Raw genomic sequence first — 19,063 nt, 5'->3', positions numbered from 1 at the left:
ACTCTTACACTGCCCCTCCCCCCTCCCCACAGTAACCTCTAGTTTGTTCTCTATATCTGTGAGTCTGCTTCTTTTTTGTTACATTCACTAGTTTGTTGTATTTTTTAGATTGCACATATAAGTGATATCATACAGCATTTGCTTTCTCTGTTTGACTTATTTCACTTAGCATAATGCCTTCCAAGTCCGTCCATGTTGCTGCAAATGGCAAAATTTCATTCCTTTTTATGGCAAGGTCACATTCTGAGGTACTGGGGTTAGGACTTCAACATATGAATTTGGGGGCTGGGGACACAATTCAACCCGTAATGATAGCGTTGTGCCAGTTTTGCTTTTTACACAGCTGAAGGGGAGGATTAGATCCCACTGTAGTTGCATCCCCCAGCTCATTGACAGGCTGCCTTCCCAGGTCACAGCATGTCAGCTCTCACCAACCCCCTCTCTGAGAAAAGACAAAGCAGCCTAAGAGAGAAAGAAGCAAGCTGTACCCACCCCATGGAAACTGCCTGATTTCCTGGGGCATTTTGCATGTGAGCCAAGCAGTAGGTGCCTTGGTGAAATCGCTGACTTACTGCTAAAGTTTGGTGAGAAGAATAACTCAGAATCCAGTTATTTCCCCTCATCTCTGCTTGCCCTGGAGCACCAGGTTTAAAAGAAAACATTATATGTGGCGCCACCTAGAGGCCGATGATGAAGACCGTAAAAAGGAAAGGAAGAGTTTCTGACTGGGCTTTCCTCCCCTTACATTCCCTGGCGATCATTATTTCAAACTTGCCCTCTCAGCCCAATCTCCTGGATTTCTGCCATCACACTGGCGAAATTAAAAGCCGTGCTCAAGAAATGGCTGGGAACACTAAAAGCAAATAAAATTCAAATGCCATTTTTTGCACCTATTTTTCTATGTCTCTGGATTTGGAGATTCATTAAAATTTTATCATTTGACAAGATTCTTGAATTTATCCCCACCCCCAACCCCGCCAACACACACACACACACACACAAAGGGCCTGAGGCTTTAAAAGTCTGTACATGCCTGAAAAATAGCGATCAATATAATTTTTCAAAGAAGAAAACAAACCACCTTGTAACACGGATCTCAACCCTCCAAGATCCCTCCCCCATTTGGTTAGACCACAGAGAGATGGCAGCTGCAATCCAACACAAAGCTGGCAGGAGATCTTAAGGCTCTTGATTCCAGGTCACATGTATGTTCTAGAAATTTGGATTGCCGCTTTATTATTATAGCAAGGGGCAGTAATAAAATACAGTCTCTTCTTTAAGAGATTCACAGGACTAATAGCCACTTTAGAAATCATTTCCAGGTATACCTCGTATTACTGCATTTCACTTGATCGCACTTCGCATATACTGAGTTTTTTACAAATTGAGGACTTGTGGCAACCCTGTGTCAAGCCATTTTTCCAACAGCATTTGTTCACTTTGTGTCTCTGTGTCACATGTTGGTAATTATTACAATATTTCAAATGTTTTCATTATTATTATATTTGTTATGGTGATCTGTGATCAGTGATCTTTGATGTTACTATCGTCATTGTTTTGGGGCTCCACGAACCATACCCATATATAAGATGGCGAACTTAATTGATAAATGTTGTGTGTGTTCTGACTGCTCCATCAACCAACTGGCCATTCCCCCAGCTCTCTCCCTCTCCTCAGGCTTCCCTATTCCCTGAGACACAATATTAAAATTAGGCCAAATAATAACCCTATAATGACCTCTAAGTGTTCAGTTGAAAGGAAGAGTCACAAGTCTCTCACATTAAATAAAAAACTAGAAATGATGATTGCGCTTAGGGAGGAAGGCATGTTGAAAGCCAAGACAGGCCAAAAGCTAGGCCTCTAGTGCTGAACAATTAGCCAAGCTGTGGATGCAAAGGAAAAGTTCTTGAAGGAAATTAAAAGTGCTGCTCCAGTTTTACTGAGCTCTGACCGCCACAGCAACAGTCAGCTCTACCCACCACCAGAGCCTCCCATCAAGCCTCTTAGATAGCCTCAACCACCAGAGGGCAGACAACAGAAGCAAGAAAAACTACAATCCTGCAGCCTGTGGACCAAAAACCACAGTTACAGAAAGATAGAGAAGATGAAAAGGCAGAGGGCTATGTACCAGATGAAGGAACAAGAAAAAACCCCAGAAAAACAACTAAATGAAGTGGAGATAGGCAACCTTCCAGAAAAAGAATTCAGAATAATGATAGTGAAGATGATCCAGGACCTCGGAATAAGAATAGAGGCAAAGATTGAGAAGATGCAAGAAATGATTAACAAAGACCTAGAAGAATTAAAGAACAAACAAACAGAGATGACCAATACAATAACTGAAATGAAAACTACACTAGAAGGAATCAATAGCAGAATAACTGAGGCAGAAGAACGGATAAGTGACCTGGAAGACAGAATGGTGGAATTCACTGCTGCGGAACAGACTAAAGAAAAAAGAATGAAAAGAAATGAAGACAGCCTAAGAGACCTCTGGGACAACATTAAACGCAACAACATTCGCATTATAGGGGTCCCAGAAGGAGAAGAGAGAGAGAAAGGACCAGAGAAGATATTTGAAGAGATTATAGTCGAAAACTTCCCTAACATGGGAAAGGAAATAGCCACCCAAGTCCAGGAAGTGCAGAGAGTCCCATACAGAATAAACCCAAGGAGAAACACGCCGAGACACATAGTAATCAAAGTGGCAAAAATTAAAGACAAAGAAAAATTATTGAAAGCAGCAAGAGAAAAACGACAAATAACATACAAGGGAACTCCCATAAGGTTAATGGCTGATTTCTCAGCAGAAACTCTGCAAGCCAGAAGGGAGTGGCATGATATACTTAAAGTGATGAAAGGGAAGAACCTACAACCAAGATTACTCTACCCGGCAAGGATCTCATTTAGATTTGATGGAGAAATCAAAAGCTTTACAGACAAGCAAAAGCTAAGAGAATTCAGCACCACCAAACCAGCTCTACAACAAATGCTAAAGGAACTTCTCTAAGTGGGAAACACAAGAGAAGAAAAGGACCTACAAAAACAAACCCAAAACAATTAAGAAAATGGTCATAGGAACATACATATCGATAATTACCTTAAACGTGAATGGTTTAAATGCCCCAACCAAAAGACATAGACTGGCTGAATGGATACAAAAACAAGACCCATATATATGCTGTCTACAAGAGACCCACTTTAGACCTAGGGACACATACAGACTGAAAGTGAGGGGATGGAAAAAGATATTCCATGCAAAAGGAAATCAAAAGAAAGCTGGAGTAGCTATACTCATATCAGATAAAATAGACTTTAAAATAAAGAATGTTACAAGAGACAAGGAAGGACACTACATAATGATCCAGGGATCAATCCAAGAAGAAGATATAACAATTATAAATATATATGCACCCAACATAGGAGCACCTCAATACATAAGGCAACTGCTAACAGCTATAAAAGAGGAAATCGACAGTAACACAATAATAGTGGGGGACTTTAACACTTCACTTACACCAATGGACAGATCATCCAAAATGAAAATAAATAAGGAAACAGAAGCTTTAAATGACACAATAGACCAGATAGATTTAATTGATATATATAGGACATTCCATCCAAAAACAGCAGATTACACGTTCTTCTCAAGTGCGCACGGAACATTCTCCAGGATAGATCACATCTTGGGTCACAAATCAAGCCTCAGTAAATTTAAGAAAATTGAAATCATATCAAGCATCTTTTCTGACCACAACGCGATGAGATTAGAAATGAATTACAGGGAAAAAAACGTAAAAAAGACAAACACATGGAGGCTAAACAATACGTTACTAAATAACCAAGAGATCACTGAGGAAATCAAAGAGGAAATTAAAAAATACCTAGAGACAAATGACAATGAAAACACGACGACCCAAAACCTATGGGATGCAGCAAAAGCGGTTCTAAGAGGGAAGTTTATAGCTATACAAGCCTACCTAAAGAAACAAGAAAAATCTCAAGTAAACAATCTAACCTTACACCTAAAGAAACTAGAGAAAGAAGAACAAACAAAACCCAAAGTTAGCAGAAGGAAAGAAATCATAAAGATCAGAGCAGAAATAAATGAAATAGAAACAAAGAAAACAATAGCAAAGATCAATAAAACTAAAAGTTGGTTCTTTGAGAAGATAAACAAAATTGATAAGCCATTAGCCAGACTCATCAAGAAAAAGACGGAGAGGACTCAAATCAATAAAATCAGAAATGAAAAAGGAGAAGTTACAACAGACACCGCAGAAATACAAAGCATCCTAAGAGACTACTACAAGCAACTTTATGCCAATAAAATGGACAACCTGGAAGAAATGGACAAATTCTTAGAAAGGTATAACCTTCCAAGACTGAATCAGGAAGAAACAGAAAATATGAACAGACCAATCACAAGTAATGAAATTGAAACTGTGATTAAAAATCTTCCAACAAACAAAAGTCCAGGACCAGATGGCTTCACAGGTGAATTCTATCAAACATTTAGAGAAGAGCTAACACCCATCCTTCTCAAACTCTTCCAAAAAATTGCAGAGGAAGGAACACTCCCAAACTCATTCTATGAGGCCACCATCACCCTGATACCAAAACCAGACAAAGACACTACAAAAAAAGAAAATTACAGACCAATATCACTGATGAATATAGATGTAAAAATCCTCAACAAAATACTAGCAAACAGAATCCAACAACACATTAAAAGGATCATACACCACGATCAAGTGGGATTTATCCCAGGGATGCAAGGATTCTTCAATATACCCAAATCAATCAATGTGATACACCATATTAACAAATTGAAGAATAAAAACCATATGATCATCTCAATAGATGCAGAAAAAGCTTTTGACAAAATCCAACACCCATTTCTGATAAAAACTCTCCAGAAAGTGGGCATAGAGGGAACCTACCTCAACATAATAAAGGCCATGTATGACAAACCCACAGCAAACATCATTCTCAATGGTGAAAAACTGAAAGCATTTCCTCTAAGATCAGGAACGAGACAAGGATGTCCACTCTCACCACTATTATTCAACATAGTTCTGGAAGTCCTAGCCACGGCAATCAGAGAAGAAAAAGAAATAAAAGGAATACAAATTGGAAAAGAAGAAGTAAAACTGTCACTGTTTGCGGATGACATGATACTATACATAGAGAATCCTAAAACTGCCACCAGAAAACTGCTGGAGCTAATTAATGAATATGGTAAAGTTGCAGGATACAAAATTAATGCACAGAAATCTCTTGCATTCCTATACACTAATGATGAAAAATCTGAAAGAGAAATTATGGAAACACTCCCATTTACCATTGCAACAAAAAGAATAAAATACCTAGGAATAAACCTACCTAGGGAGACAAAAGACCTGTATGGAGAAAACTATAAGACACTGATGAAAGAAATTAAAGATGATACCAACAGATGGAGAGATATACCATGTTCTTGGCTTGGAAGAATCAACATTGTGAAAATGAGTATACTACCCAAAGCAATCTACAGATTCAATGCAATCCCTATCAAATTACCAATGGCATTTTTTACGGAACTAGAACAAATCATCTTAAAATTTGTATGGAGACACAAAAGACCCCGAATAGCCAAAGCAGTCTTGAGGCAAAAAAATGGAGCTGGAGGAATCAGACTCCCTGACTTCTGACTATACTACAAAGCTACAGTAATCAAGACAATATGGTACTGGCACAAAAACAGAAACATAGATCAATGGAACAAGATAGAAAGCCCAGAGATTAACCCACGCACCTATGGTCAACTAATCTATGACAAAGGAGGCAAGGATATACAATGGAGAAAAGACAGTCTCTTCAATAAGTGGTGCTGGGAAAACTGGACAGCTACATGTAAAAGAATGAAATTAGAATACTCCCTAACACCATACACAAAAATAAACTCAAAATGGATTAGAGACCTAAATATAAGACTGGACACTATAAAACTCTTAGAGGAAAACATAGGAAGAACACTCTTTGACATAAATCACAGCAAGATCTTTTTTGATCCACCTCCTAGAGTAATGGAAATAAAAACAAAAATAAACAAGTGGGACCTAATGAAACTTCAAAGCTTTTGCACAGCAAAGGAAACCATAAACAAGACGAAAAGACAACCCTCAGAATGGGAGAAAATATTTGCAAATGAATCAAAGGACAAAGGATTAATCTGCAAAATATATAAACAGCTCATTCAGCTCAATATCAAAGAAACAAACACCCCAATCCAAAAATGGGCAGAAGCCCTAAATAGACATGTCTCCAAAGAAGACATACAGACGGCCACGAAGCACATGAAAAGATGCTCAACATCACTAATTATTAGAGAAATGCAAATCAAAACTACAATGAGGTATCACCTCACTCCTGTTAGAATGGGCATCATCAGAAAATCTACAAACAACAAATGCTGGAGAGGGTGTGGAGAAAAGGGAACCCTCTTGCACTGTTGGTGGGAATGTAAATTGATACAGCCACTATGGAGAACAATATGGAGGTTCCTTAAAAAACTAAAAATAGAATTACCATATGACCCAGCAATCCCACTACTGGGCATATACCCAGAGAAAACCGTAATTCAAAAAGACACATGCACCCGAATGTTCATTGCAGCACTATTTACAATAGCCAGGTCATGGAAGCAACCTAAATGCCCATCAGCAGACGAATGGATAAAGAAGATGTGGTACATATATACAATGGAATATTACTCAGCCATAAAAAGGAACGAAATTGAGTCATTTGTTGAGACGTGGATGGATCTAGAGACTGTCATACAGAGTGAAGTAAGTCAGAAAGAGAAAAACAAATATCGTATATTAATGCATGTATGTGGAACCTAGAAAAATGGTACAGATGAGCCAGTTTGCAGGGCAGAAGTTGAGACACAGATGTAGACAATGGACATATGGACACCAAGGGGGGAAAACTGCGGTGAGGTGGGGATGGTGGTGTGCTGAATTGGGCGATTGGGATTGACATGTATACACTGATGTGTATAAAATTGATGCCTAATAAGAACCTGCAGTATAAAAAAACAAACAAACAAACAAACAAAAAAAGTGCTGCTCCAGTGAACACACAAATGATAAGAAAGCAAAACAGCCTTATTGCTGATATGGAGAAAGTTTTAGTGCTCTGGATAGAAGATCAAACCAGCCACAACATTCCCTTAAGCCAAAGCCTGATCCAGAGCAAGGTCCTAACTCTTCAATTCTGTGAAGGCTGAGAGAGGTGAGGAAGCCGCAGAGGAAAGTTTGAAGCTAGCAGAGGCTGGTTCATGAGCTTTAAGGAAACAGCCATCTCTGTAACATAAAAGTGCAAGGTGAAGCAGTAAGTGCTGATAAAGAAGCTGTAGCAAGTTATCCAGAGGATCTAGCTAAGATAATTAATAAAGGTGACTATAAATTTTCAATGTAGACAAAACAGCAATATATGGGAAGAAGATGCCATTTAGGACTTTCATAGCTGGCTTCAAAACTTCAAAGGACAGGCTGACTCTCTTGTTAGGAGGCTAAAAGAGCTGGTGACTTTAAGTTCAGGCCAATGCTCATTTACCATTAAAAATTCTAAGGCCCTTAAGAATGATGCTAAACCTACACTGCCTCTGCTCTATATGGAACAACAAAGCCAGGATGACAGCACATCTGTTGACAACATGGTTTACTGAATATTTTAAACCCCCTCTTGAGGCCTACTGCTCAGAAATAAAGATTCCTTTCAAAATATTACTGCTCTCTGACAATGCACGTGGTGACCCAGGAGCTCTGATGGAGATGGACAATGAGATTCATGCTGTTTTCATGACTGCTAACACCACATCCATTCTGCAGCCCATGGATCAAGGAGTAATTTTGACTTTCAAGTCTTATTTTTTAAGAAATACATTTCATAAAGGTTATAGCTGTCAAAGGTAATGATTCCTCTGATGGATCTGGGCAAAGTAAATTGAAAAACTTCTGGAAGGACTCACCATTCTAGATTCCATTAAGAACATTCGTGATTCATGGGAAGAGGTCAAAATATCAACATTCACAGGAGTTTGGAAGAAGTTGATTCCAACCCTCACAGAAGACTTTGAGGGGTTCAAGACTTCAGCGGAGGAAGTAACTGCAGATGTGGTGGAAACAACAAGAGACCTAGAACTAGAAGTGGAGCCTGAAGATATGACTGAATTGCTGCAATCTCATGATAAAACTGTAATGGATGAGGAGAGTTACTCCTTATGGATGAGCAAAGAAAGTGGTCTCTCGAGATGGAATCTACTCCCGGTGAAGACGCTGTGAAGATTGTTGAAATGACGACAAAGGATTTAGAACATTACATAAACTTAGTTGATAAGAAGCAGCAGCAGGTTTGAGAGGACTGACTCCACTTTTAAAAGAAGTTCTGTGGGTGAATTGCTATCAAACACAGCATTGCCGCCACAGAGAAATCATTCATGAAAGAGTCGATCAATGCAGCAAACTTCACTTTTAGGTAACATTTTAAGAAATTCCCACAGCCATGCCACCCTTCAGCAACTACCACCGTGATCAGTCAGCAGCCATCAACACCGAAGCAAGACCCTCCACCAGGAAAGAGATTGCAATTCGCTGAAGGCTCAGATGATGGTTAGCATTTTTAAGCAAGAAAGTATTTTTTAATTAAAGAATGTACATTAGTTTTTAGACATAATTCTATTGCATACTGAATAGACTACAGTATAGTGTAAACACAACTTCCATACGCACTGGGAAACCAAAAACTTCGCGTGACTCGCGTTATTGCGGTGGTCTAGAAGTGAAACCACGGTATCTCCAAGGTATGCCTGTACACAGAAAAACATTTTCGATGTTTCTTAATTTTTTAAAAAAGCAGATCAGTAGTGATAACATACAGTACGATCCTGTTCAGCAGAATAACAGAGATCCATGTACAGAAAGACTGAATGAACCCACCAGTGGTCTCTGATGGAGGAAAGTTATGAGGACTTACATTCTGGGACAGCTGACAGGGTCTGCATCATCTCTCTGTGGCTCAGTTTCCTCATCTGGAGATAATAACAGTCCCTTTCTCATAAGGCTCGTGACAATCCGTGAGTTGCTATAATGTAAAGTGCCTGGGATAGTGCAGCCCTGGGGAAGCTCAAGTAACGGCATGTCATTGCTCTTGCCATAATCGGGGCTTCCATGGAACTCGTATGTTTTTCTAAAACATATCCTTATTCCTTTATTACAACAAAAAGTTATTTGGCTAAAACGATCACTTAGGGCATTCCACTAACCAAGAACAGAAATACACTCAGACTATCCCCAAATGAGCCTCTACTCTCAAAACTCTAAGGTGGAAAATTTAATGACTCCACCCAACTGGAAATTTCTTCTAGTCCATTAATAGATATGTCACAAGGTCGGAAATGCAACTAGTATATAGAGGGTTGGGAAAACATTCAACCTCTTTAGAGAACTTAAAAAATGAAAATTAAAATATGTAACTGTTTTCAACTATTAAACGAACCAGAAAACCGATTTTTTTAAAAAGGTATTTCCCAATGCTGCCAAGACTAAAATAAAGCCAGACGTCTCACATGTTGCCAGTGAGCAAGCTGATGGAAACCATTAGCAGAACAAGTGGGCAAGAGCCAGAAAAGGCTCCTGTCCTTCGACCCGGTCATTGCATTTCTGAGAATCGAGCTGAAGAACATTTCTCAAAACAGGGGGAAAGTCATATCTACCCTCATTTCACAGCCGTGAGCACTATTTCTAACAGTGAAAAACTGGAAACAACATAAATACCAAATAATAAGTAAATAAACTATATTTATTCACCAAGTGAATGGGCCACTTACGCATTAAAAGTGATAGGGAAATATGGGGAAAAACATAGAAAAATGTTAATATGTTGAAATGTTACCTGGGAAAAAAATTAAAATATAAAATCGTATACCTATGGTGATTACAACTGAGAAAAGCCTGAATGTAAACCTGTAAGATGCTCATACTGGGTCTGTTAGCGTACAGACTCTATGCGGGATTCTGTTTTTCTCCTTCCCTGTTCCCCCGATTTTTACAATATGACATTTTATTACCTTTATAATAAAAAAGTTTCTTCCTGTCTCACGAAATCTTTCCTCTGCCGTGGATACAGAATAGCTGCTCTCTGCCTCGTATCCCTCCAAGACACACTTCTCCAGGCCCTTCTCTCACCCTTCGGAAAGCGCCAAGACTTCTCCTTGTTTAAGTGTATTCTTTTCTAAAGGCCAAAGCTACTTCATAGGGCTTTTGAGGCAATCACCTCTACCAAGTGAGAACATCAGCTGCCTTCTCTCTCCTTCCCATAAGTACCAAGCTGTTCCAAAGAATCACAGAAAGAGCTCTGTAACTTCTGAGCAAGACACAGAAGGAGGTGGCACAAATTCTAAATGGACAACTCTCAGGGAGCCCTTGAAAGGATGGACCAGATGGTACCTACCCTGGAGACCTCGGCCCAGCCCATCCTGGCTCTGGCTGAGACCATCCTGTATTTCTACCCTCCAGGCATGGATAAGTTCCGTAATCGACCCTAAACATTGTTTTTGTTTGTTTGTTTGTTTGTTTAGTTCAACTCTCTCATTTTATTTATTTATTAAAAAAATTTTTTTTAAATTTTTTTAACATCTTTATTGGAGTATAATTTTTTTACAATGGTGTGTTAGTTTCTGCTTTATAACAAAGTGAGTCAGCTACATATACATATATCCCCATATCTCCTCCCTCTTGCGTCTCCCTCCCACCCTCCCTATCCCACCCCTCTAGGTGGTCACAGAGCACTGAGCTGATCTCCCTGTGCTATGCGGCTGCTTCCCACTAGCTGTCTATTTTACGTTTGGTAGTGTATATATGTCCATGCCACTCTCTCACCCTGTCACATCTTACCCTTCCCCCTCCCCATATCCTCAAGTCCATTCTCTAGTAGGTCTGTGTCTTTATTCCCGTCTTGCCACTAGGTTCTTCATGACCTTTTTTTTTTTTCCTTAGATTCCATATATATGTGTTAGCATACTGTATTTGTTTTTCTCTTTCTGACTTACTTCACTCTGTGTGATAGACTCTAGGTCCATCCACCTCACTACAAATAACTCAATCTCGTTTCTTTTTATGGCTGAGTAATATTCCATTGTATATATGTGTCACATCTTCTTTATCGATTCATCTGTCGATGGACACTTAGGTTGCTTCCATGTCCTGGCTACTGTAAATAGAGCTGCAATGAACATTGTGGTACAAGACTCTTTTTGAATTATGGTTTTCTCAGGGTATATGCCCAGTAGTGGGATTGCTGTCAACCCTAAACATTTTGATCAGCAGAAGTAAAAAAGCAAAAGAGACTTAAACACCCGACAATAGGGGAATAATTAGGTTACAGGTAATCTACTTGATGGAACAGTAGGTAACCTCACAAAACAACAATTATTGTTGCTACATATATGGTAATGTGGCAAAGGGTCTCTAAAGGGAAGTAGAAAAAGCAGGTTACTCAATAACGCGTCCGCATAACAATGAATATACTTTGTGTGGACTGACCAATATCAGTTAACGTTTACAAGTCACTGACTATACCCAGGCATTGTGCTGTGTGCTTAATATGCATTAAAACGTCACAACAATGTCATTTAGAAGGCTGATTATTCTCATTTTGGAGAGGAGGGCATTGAGGCAGCAGAAGGTTAAGGAATTAATTCTCATTTAATCCTTCCAATGGCTAAGTTTCAGACCATTCTGGTAACTTTCCTAAGATCACACAGCGCTGGGGGAGAGGGATGGAAGGGAGGGCTGGAATTTGGATACAGTCCTTCTCCAGGGCTCACACCCTCAGGTCCTAGACTGGGAAGGGAATATGTAAGAAATCTGAAATGCAAGGAAATTTTGTCTTAGAAAAAGGACCTCTTTTCCTTCCCCCTATTGTCTAAACTTTCTAGTGTTCTCCTGTTTTTAGAATTTAAAGACCAAAAGGGAAAAAGAATGGCAACAGAGGAAAGGTTCTTTGAATGCGCGTGTTTATGTGTATGGTTTTTTTAAGTTATGTTTTGATCAAAAGACTACATAAATGCCAATCAAGTCTCTACTACCCTGGGGGGTGAAGGGTCGGAAATGAGGAGAAAAAAAATTAACGGAGAATCGCCAAGGCAAGCCTGCTCCAAACCAAACCAAACTGCGCCAGGCAGCTGCCCACACTATCTTTCCTTTCCTTTTCTTTTTTTTTAAATTTCTCTTTCCACCAACTCTTCCGGTTTATGCATGAATCCTGAAATCATGGAACTGTACTGGACACAGGACACAGCTTGTCACAGAGAACTTTAAGAGCACACAGTTGAAACTGACAAAGCTGGGGGATATAACTTAGGTCTCAACTTCCAATCCTGTATTCTGTCCCAAACGTGTCCTGTTCTGAATATTCCCAGCACAGCTAAAGACAATCTGCATTTACTGGAGTTCAAATACACACCATATTCCAAAAATGATCATTCCACACATTCAGAGTGTTCAATAATGCTCAAAACTGGACAGATGATAGGGGTCACGCATACTATCTCATTTGAAACTCAAATGACAAACATTCAATTTCTAGCAATTTTGAAGCCAGGCTAGAAACAGAAAAAGCTGCAATAGACATAATACTCTTTTTTAATTCTGCAAAAATAAAAATGCATTATGTATACTAGTCTATTCAGAAGAAATCACAAGCAACAAACAAAATGAACTATTTCCCACAAAAAAACATACCCTCAACCCAACCCCTCCCAAAATTTCTCTGAAGAGCGGGGGCAGGCAGCAGGGACACTGGACAGATCTCAGAGGGGCCAGTCTCAGAGGGAGTACATCACGAGGAAGAGGGGGCCTGGCTCCAGAGGGGGCCCCAAACCCACGGCTCCTTCCTGCGCGTCAACAAGCTGAGCCTCAAATCCCGGTAACAGCTATGTGAAAAGTTCACATTATCAATCTTCTCCTCATTTCCTCAGCTGGCTCCCAAAAAGACAGCAGATTCAGAGCCAGAACACATAGTTCTCCTGTGTGAGAGGCCCTGTGGCCTGGGGCCCAAAACCCAGGAAAAAACCAAGAACCATTGGTTTGTGTGGTCCCCAGGCACCGGACAACCCTGGGCCCAGGGCTCCTGGGTGTACTTCCTGCCGGCCAGCGTGCTGTGGCCCAGCTCCCTCTGCAGCACCAAACTTTGGCAAAGAAGAGAAACGCACCTCTACGGGGCAGGGAGGATGATCGTTCCACTTCCTGGAGGCCCCTCAACTCACATCCCCGGTGCCTCCTTTCTCACAGATTACCACTGACTCACATCTCACGCGGATTTTGGGTACAAAACGGGAAAGAGGCTGAAGAAGGAGGGGGTGGGGAGGATCAGAAAGAATCCCAGTCCTGGTGGTGCCCATTTGAAGATGATGTCCAGGTGTTGGCGAAGAAAAGGGCATTTGGAAGCAGATTACTATAAAGTCAGTACCAACTCCATGCTAGATACTTGACGTGATGCTACAGCTTGTTTCATCATCAAGAATAATGCACAATGTAGAAGATGTGCAAGATGGTTACCAGCCTGGACCTTGGGGTCAGGCAGCCCTGGGTTCAAATCCAGGTCTGCTGCTTGCTGGTTAGAAGATACTGAAGCTACATAACCTCTGGGAGTCTCAGCATCTTCGCGTCTAAAGTGAAGGCAGTGAGAGTCTCCCAGGGGGAGGGTGAGTAGAGCCTGGTGGACGGGTCCTCTGCTACCCCAAAGCTGTGGCTCCCACCCCACCAAGACCCCTGTTTCTGCACAGACCACGCTGCTCTGAGACAGAGCGAGACAGGTGGAGAGGGCAGGACAGCCCTGCCCCCAGAGGGCCTGGCCCCGCCGTGGGCAGCACGCAGAGTGTGCAGGGCTGGGCCAGACCCAGAACTCCTCGCTGACGCCCCAGGACTGCCGCCCCCCTCCCCCTGCCCCAGCAAAGGGCCAGGCCACTCACGGCACTCCTTCTCGTCACTCTTGTCGAAGCAGTCGGGCAGCCCATCGCACTGCCAGGCGCCGGGGATGCACCGCCCGTTGCTGCACATGAAGTTGCCTGGAATGTTGCACTCGTTGGTGAAGTTGTTCCCGGGAAGCAGCTGGCTCTCTGTGGGAGAGAGGGGACAGGGAGGTCAGAGGCGCCGCCAAGGCGGCAAGGACCCGGGACCGCACAACCCTTCTTCAACACGGACTGTGTATGTGAGACTTCCGGTGGGTGACATTGCCTCTCTGGGACTCAGTTTTCTCATCTGTGAAAGGGACCCATAATCTGCTCCACCCCCAGGGATTCTGCGAGGACTAAATGGAGAGACCCAGGTAAAGCCCTTCGCTGGTGCTGAGCACACAACAGGGGTTCACGGACTTTTCTTCTTCCTCCGTCAAAAAGCCTGGTCGTAAAACCCAAACGTTCTTTTCTGGCCATCAGCAGTGGCTAAAAAGGAAGGTGCCAAGAGAGAGGGAGCGCAGGACTCCCAGTACCCAGCAGCAGGAACTGCAGGCTCCGTCCAGACCTCAGACTCTGCGGCCCTATGATCACAGAATCCTTGCACTTGGGCCAAGTCAGCAGGAATACGGGGGACATCATTTCACTTTAGGAAACACGAATCACCCACAAAAACCGACCTGCCTGGGGTCACACGGGGAGCAAAGGCCAGACCAAAACTTCAACACAGGCCTTCTAACCCCAAGAGAGTCCCAAGGTCCCTGGACTGCTTGCCAAGAGTTCCCGGAGATTTAGCACCGAGCCCCAAGGTTTAGATTCGACTCCACTGAACACAGGCACAGAATGCCAAGGCCCTCACCCAAAAGTGCAAACTCTTAGGCTGGAAAGCAAACAGGGAAGGCCAAGGAGAGCTAAATTCATCCACCAATGGACCCCGGTGGCAGATTGTCAAGGGAGCCAGAATTGGATCAATTTGATCCGTCTGAGCTACTGTGATCAATGGCTGGGAGATCAGGAGCCATCAGGAAATAAAACAGTCTTAGAGGAAAAGGAGAAATAAAAGACCGGTCCCTCCAGGGCTCCCTCCTGAGTTTTCAATAAGCATTTATTGAACATTTATGACCAGACACTTCTGCTAAGTGTTAAAGATGCAGAGATGAAAGCTAGGGCTCCTCCCTCCGGGCTGGAAAGGCACAAGGGTATACTAACAATTTTAGTGCTCTGTACTAAGAGGGATGTCCAGACCTGCCTGGGGGTAGCAGGAGGAGAGTAGGGCCCATGATGGTCTTCCACAAGCTTTGCCAAGAGAAGCATCTCATGCCAGACCCCTGACATCACACCTTCTTTCATGCTTGACCCCTGACATCACACCTTCTTTCATGCCACTATCCTTTACATGTGCTATAATTTTTACCTGGAATGCCCTTCAACTCATGGGGTCTCCTGGAAGTCCCGACACACCCATTAGCATACAACTTCTGTGTTACTCTGCCTCTGAAGTCTTCCGCAAGGAGAAATGGGCAGTCACCCTGTTGTGTGCCTAGGGTTCTACTGGGGTTACACTAAAAACATTTTACAGCTGGAACAAGTGGGCAAAAAATTGGAAAAGACAGAGCCAGAGGCAAGCGGTACCACATCAGCCCAGGTGCCACGGATATTCCTTATAGACCATCCGTCCCACTGCACTGAATTCATACTGTACATGAACACCCTACCGAAAATGAGCTTGTGTAATTCACTGAAGAATTCTAGAAGAGCAGCTACAGTGAGGGGCCTCATCCTGCCCTAAAAACCTGCACTGGGTTCCTAAAAATCTTCCTTGTCCCCTCCTCACTCAACCACCCCCTACGATGGCCAATCACCAAGTCCCGCATGCTAGTCTCCACTGCCACAGTCATGACTGCAGCCCAAATCACCACCATCTCTTACCAGGATCACTGCCACAAGTGACCCCAGCCTCCCCTCAAGTCTGTCTCAGAGGGACCTTTCTAAAGAGCAAATCGATCATGACACTTCTTGACTTTAAAAAGCCATTGAATGGCTCCCCAATGCTCTTAAGATAAAGTCAGAATTCAAGGCATTAAAGAAAGGTCACAGGAAAGAGGTGGCATTTGCACTGGACGTTGATAGACAAAGAGATGAAATGTAAGGGCCCCTCACGTCTACAGAAGGATGGCAAAGACCAGGGCAGGAAGGTTCAGTGCAGGCCACGATGGGTATGGAATAAAAAAACACAGAGCTCTGATAGTTAGGAATTGCGAAAAGACTCTGCCCCTATTTCCCCAATTCTACACCAAGGTCAGATATCACTAATCACAGGACTCTGTCCACTGAGCCCACTGTCGATATCAGAATCCCTCTCAAGACTCGACTTGAGGAAGCCACCACCAACCCTGAGATGGTCGTGAAGCCAATTCCCCACCTCCGGGCAGAGGTGCAGGATGCCAGAGTGGGTCTCATAGGAGAGGAGCCTAGAAGGACAGCCAGGGGCTGGATCCCAGCCAGACACACAATACATAACACTGAAAACCTACACGCTCCAGCTGTTTCCTAACAACTGCTCTGGGCTGCCCCCCGCCAGCAGGGAACTCTTCAGGGCTCCAGAACATAACTGCCATTCTGATCTGTTCGGAAATCACTTACACTTGCTTGTGCAGAGCTAGCTCCTCGAAGGCAAGCCCCCCGGAAGAGTCGCCGAAACTGTGAAATCTTGTTCTGATAAACAGATTTCCGGGGCAAGAAAACTGTCCAGATGAGATCCCAAAGTGTTCGCTCTGGGAGTCAAGAGGCTGGCGGCACGGGGACTTGATAAATGAGAGGGTGCGATGCCGAGACTAAACACCACGTGGGTTGGACGCAGGTGGTCCTGCAGCCACGGGGCTCCCAGTGCCCTACCGGCAGGACCTCGGGTCCCCAGGGCCGGGTGAATGATAACTCGGAAGAGCAGTCTGTGCACGTCGGAGCAACGCCATCACCCACGCAGGGGGCGCAGGGCCTTGTGCTTTAGGGAAGTGACAGGATCAGCAAACTCGAGAGTATGAGGAGAAACCAAGGCAAAGAGAGGGTAAATCGTGTTGACTCTGTCTTCAAAAATCTTCCTCAAACCCATCCAAGGTGCCTCACTAAGCTGACACCATCCAATCCAAGCCACTGAGACCTCGTGCCCTCTTTAAACCAGTGGTTCTTAACAGGGGACAATTTGGGCCCCCAGAGGACATATGGCAGTGTCTGGAGACATTTTCGGTTGTGGCCTCTAGGAATGCACACCTGCGATGCACAGGGCAGACCCTCACAACAAAGAACCACCCAGCCCGAAATGTCAAGAGTGCTGACTTGAGAAATCCTGGCTCAAACCAACCTTCCCCCTTTCACTTCTCACTCCCACCCGTTTCTTCTCCTCATAGCAGAGGGAGATTTTAAATGCTGCTGCTGGCTCCTCTGTGCCCCTATAATAAATCTAAAACTGTTGCCATGGTTCACAAAGCCAGGCATGATCAGGCCCCGCCTACCTCTACAACCTCATTCCAACCATTTCTTCCAACACCGATGTCCTCCCTGCAGTGGTCCTCCGCATACACTGTTCACTCACCCCAATTCTTCCACGCACATTTCACCTGGTGTTATGGGCTGAATTGTGTCCCCCCCAAAATTCATATGTTGAGGTCCTAACCCCTGTACCTCAGCATGGGACTATATTGGGAGCTAGGGCCTTTAAAGAGTTAAGTTAAAATGAGGCCATTAGCATGGGCCCTAATCCAATCTGATTGGTGTCCTTATAAAAAGAGATTAGGACACAGACACACACAGGGAAGATCATGTGAAGGCTCAAGGAGATGGCAGCAATCTACAAGCCAAGGAGACAGGTCTCAAAAGAAACCAACCCTGCACACTTTGACCTCAGACTTCTAGCGTCCAGAATCATGAGAAAATAAATTTCTATTGTTGAAGCCACTCACTTTGTGGTACCCTGTCATGGCAGCTCCAGCAAACTGGTACGTCTGGCTAATCTCATTTGTCCTCTGACCTCAGCTTTACATCACTGACTCTGAGATTCCTTCACTGATTCCTTCACCCAATCTAAAGCTCATCCCTGTTTTCTGCTCTGGTCGTGTCCCGTGTTTTCCTTCATCTCAACTGTGCTCACCAATGAATCTGTACTCTCTCCCCACCAGATTGCACGACCCCAAAGGCCGAAGGGCAGTGCTTCGTTTTGCTCTCGATCCTGGGCATCCCGCACTCAGTAGGTTCTCAGTAGATATCTGTGGTCATTCTCAGAAGAAAACCAAGTGTTCAGTTACTGATTTATCCCCCATCCCTCACACTCTTCCTTGGAAAGTTCCATCTACCCCCTGCGTCATCCCCCGGAAGGTGAGTGGGATCTTACATATATAGTTAAAAACAAGGGACACAGGGGTGTCTGGATTTGTGCAAGTAAATTACTACCCCGTCTGCTTTAAAAGAGGTTAGAAATCTTTCCAGCCGGACAGCAGGACTTTCTAGGGGCTGAAATATTTATCCCATCTCAGTGTCTTGGGACACATTTAGAATCCAAAAAAGACAAGCATTAGCACGAAGTTGGCTAGCTGGGGTTTCTCCTTCTCCTTTTTCTTTTTTCATTAGGCTGAAAAATGAAAAAGAGTTGCCCATTTTCACTGCAGCAGCACATCACTTACTTAAAATAACTACGCCATCTGCACCAAGACTGAAAAAAAAATTCCAAGTCCTCCCCCGTTGGGCAAAAGCAAAGAACCTGCTGCTGCGGCTTCTTCCAAAATTTCTGGCACCCACAAATTTCTACTTGACGAGGGGGCACTGCAAAAACTCAAGACAGCTGCTGCATTCTGCTCCTTCTGGAACATGCAGTGGGCAATGCTGACTTTTCCAGCTGAGAAATGGGAATCCTCTTCCACCGGCTGGAGCCCTCCGCATGCTCTTCTCTCCCTCTGCTGATCTCCTCCCGCTAAGGTCATGCCTTATCGCGATGCAAGACAGACTTGGCACCTGCAAACTATCAACAGGCCCTGCTTTCAGATTTCTGCCCAGTCACCTTCGTTTTTATCTTCT

At 43.3% G+C, this 19,063-nt stretch overlaps 1 protein-coding gene across 1 annotated transcript in view; it reads right to left on the bottom strand.

The window, feature by feature from the left end:
• LDLRAD3 (low density lipoprotein receptor class A domain containing 3) overlaps positions 1-19,063 on the bottom strand; it is a 261,163-nt gene that overhangs the window by 173,898 nt on the left and 68,202 nt on the right. The window contains exon 2 of the mRNA XM_068555039.1: positions 14,018-14,164. Coding sequence (XP_068411140.1) covers positions 14,018-14,164 — 147 coding nt within the window. The remainder of the gene's footprint in view (positions 1-14,017; positions 14,165-19,063) is intronic.

Source organism: Eschrichtius robustus, chromosome 11 (genome assembly GCF_028021215.1).
Source record: "Eschrichtius robustus isolate mEscRob2 chromosome 11, mEscRob2.pri, whole genome shotgun sequence".
NCBI lineage: Eukaryota > Metazoa > Chordata > Mammalia > Artiodactyla > Eschrichtiidae > Eschrichtius > Eschrichtius robustus.
The sequence above is the reverse complement of the archived record's forward strand: the minus strand, read 5'-3'. Positions and strand labels throughout refer to the sequence as shown.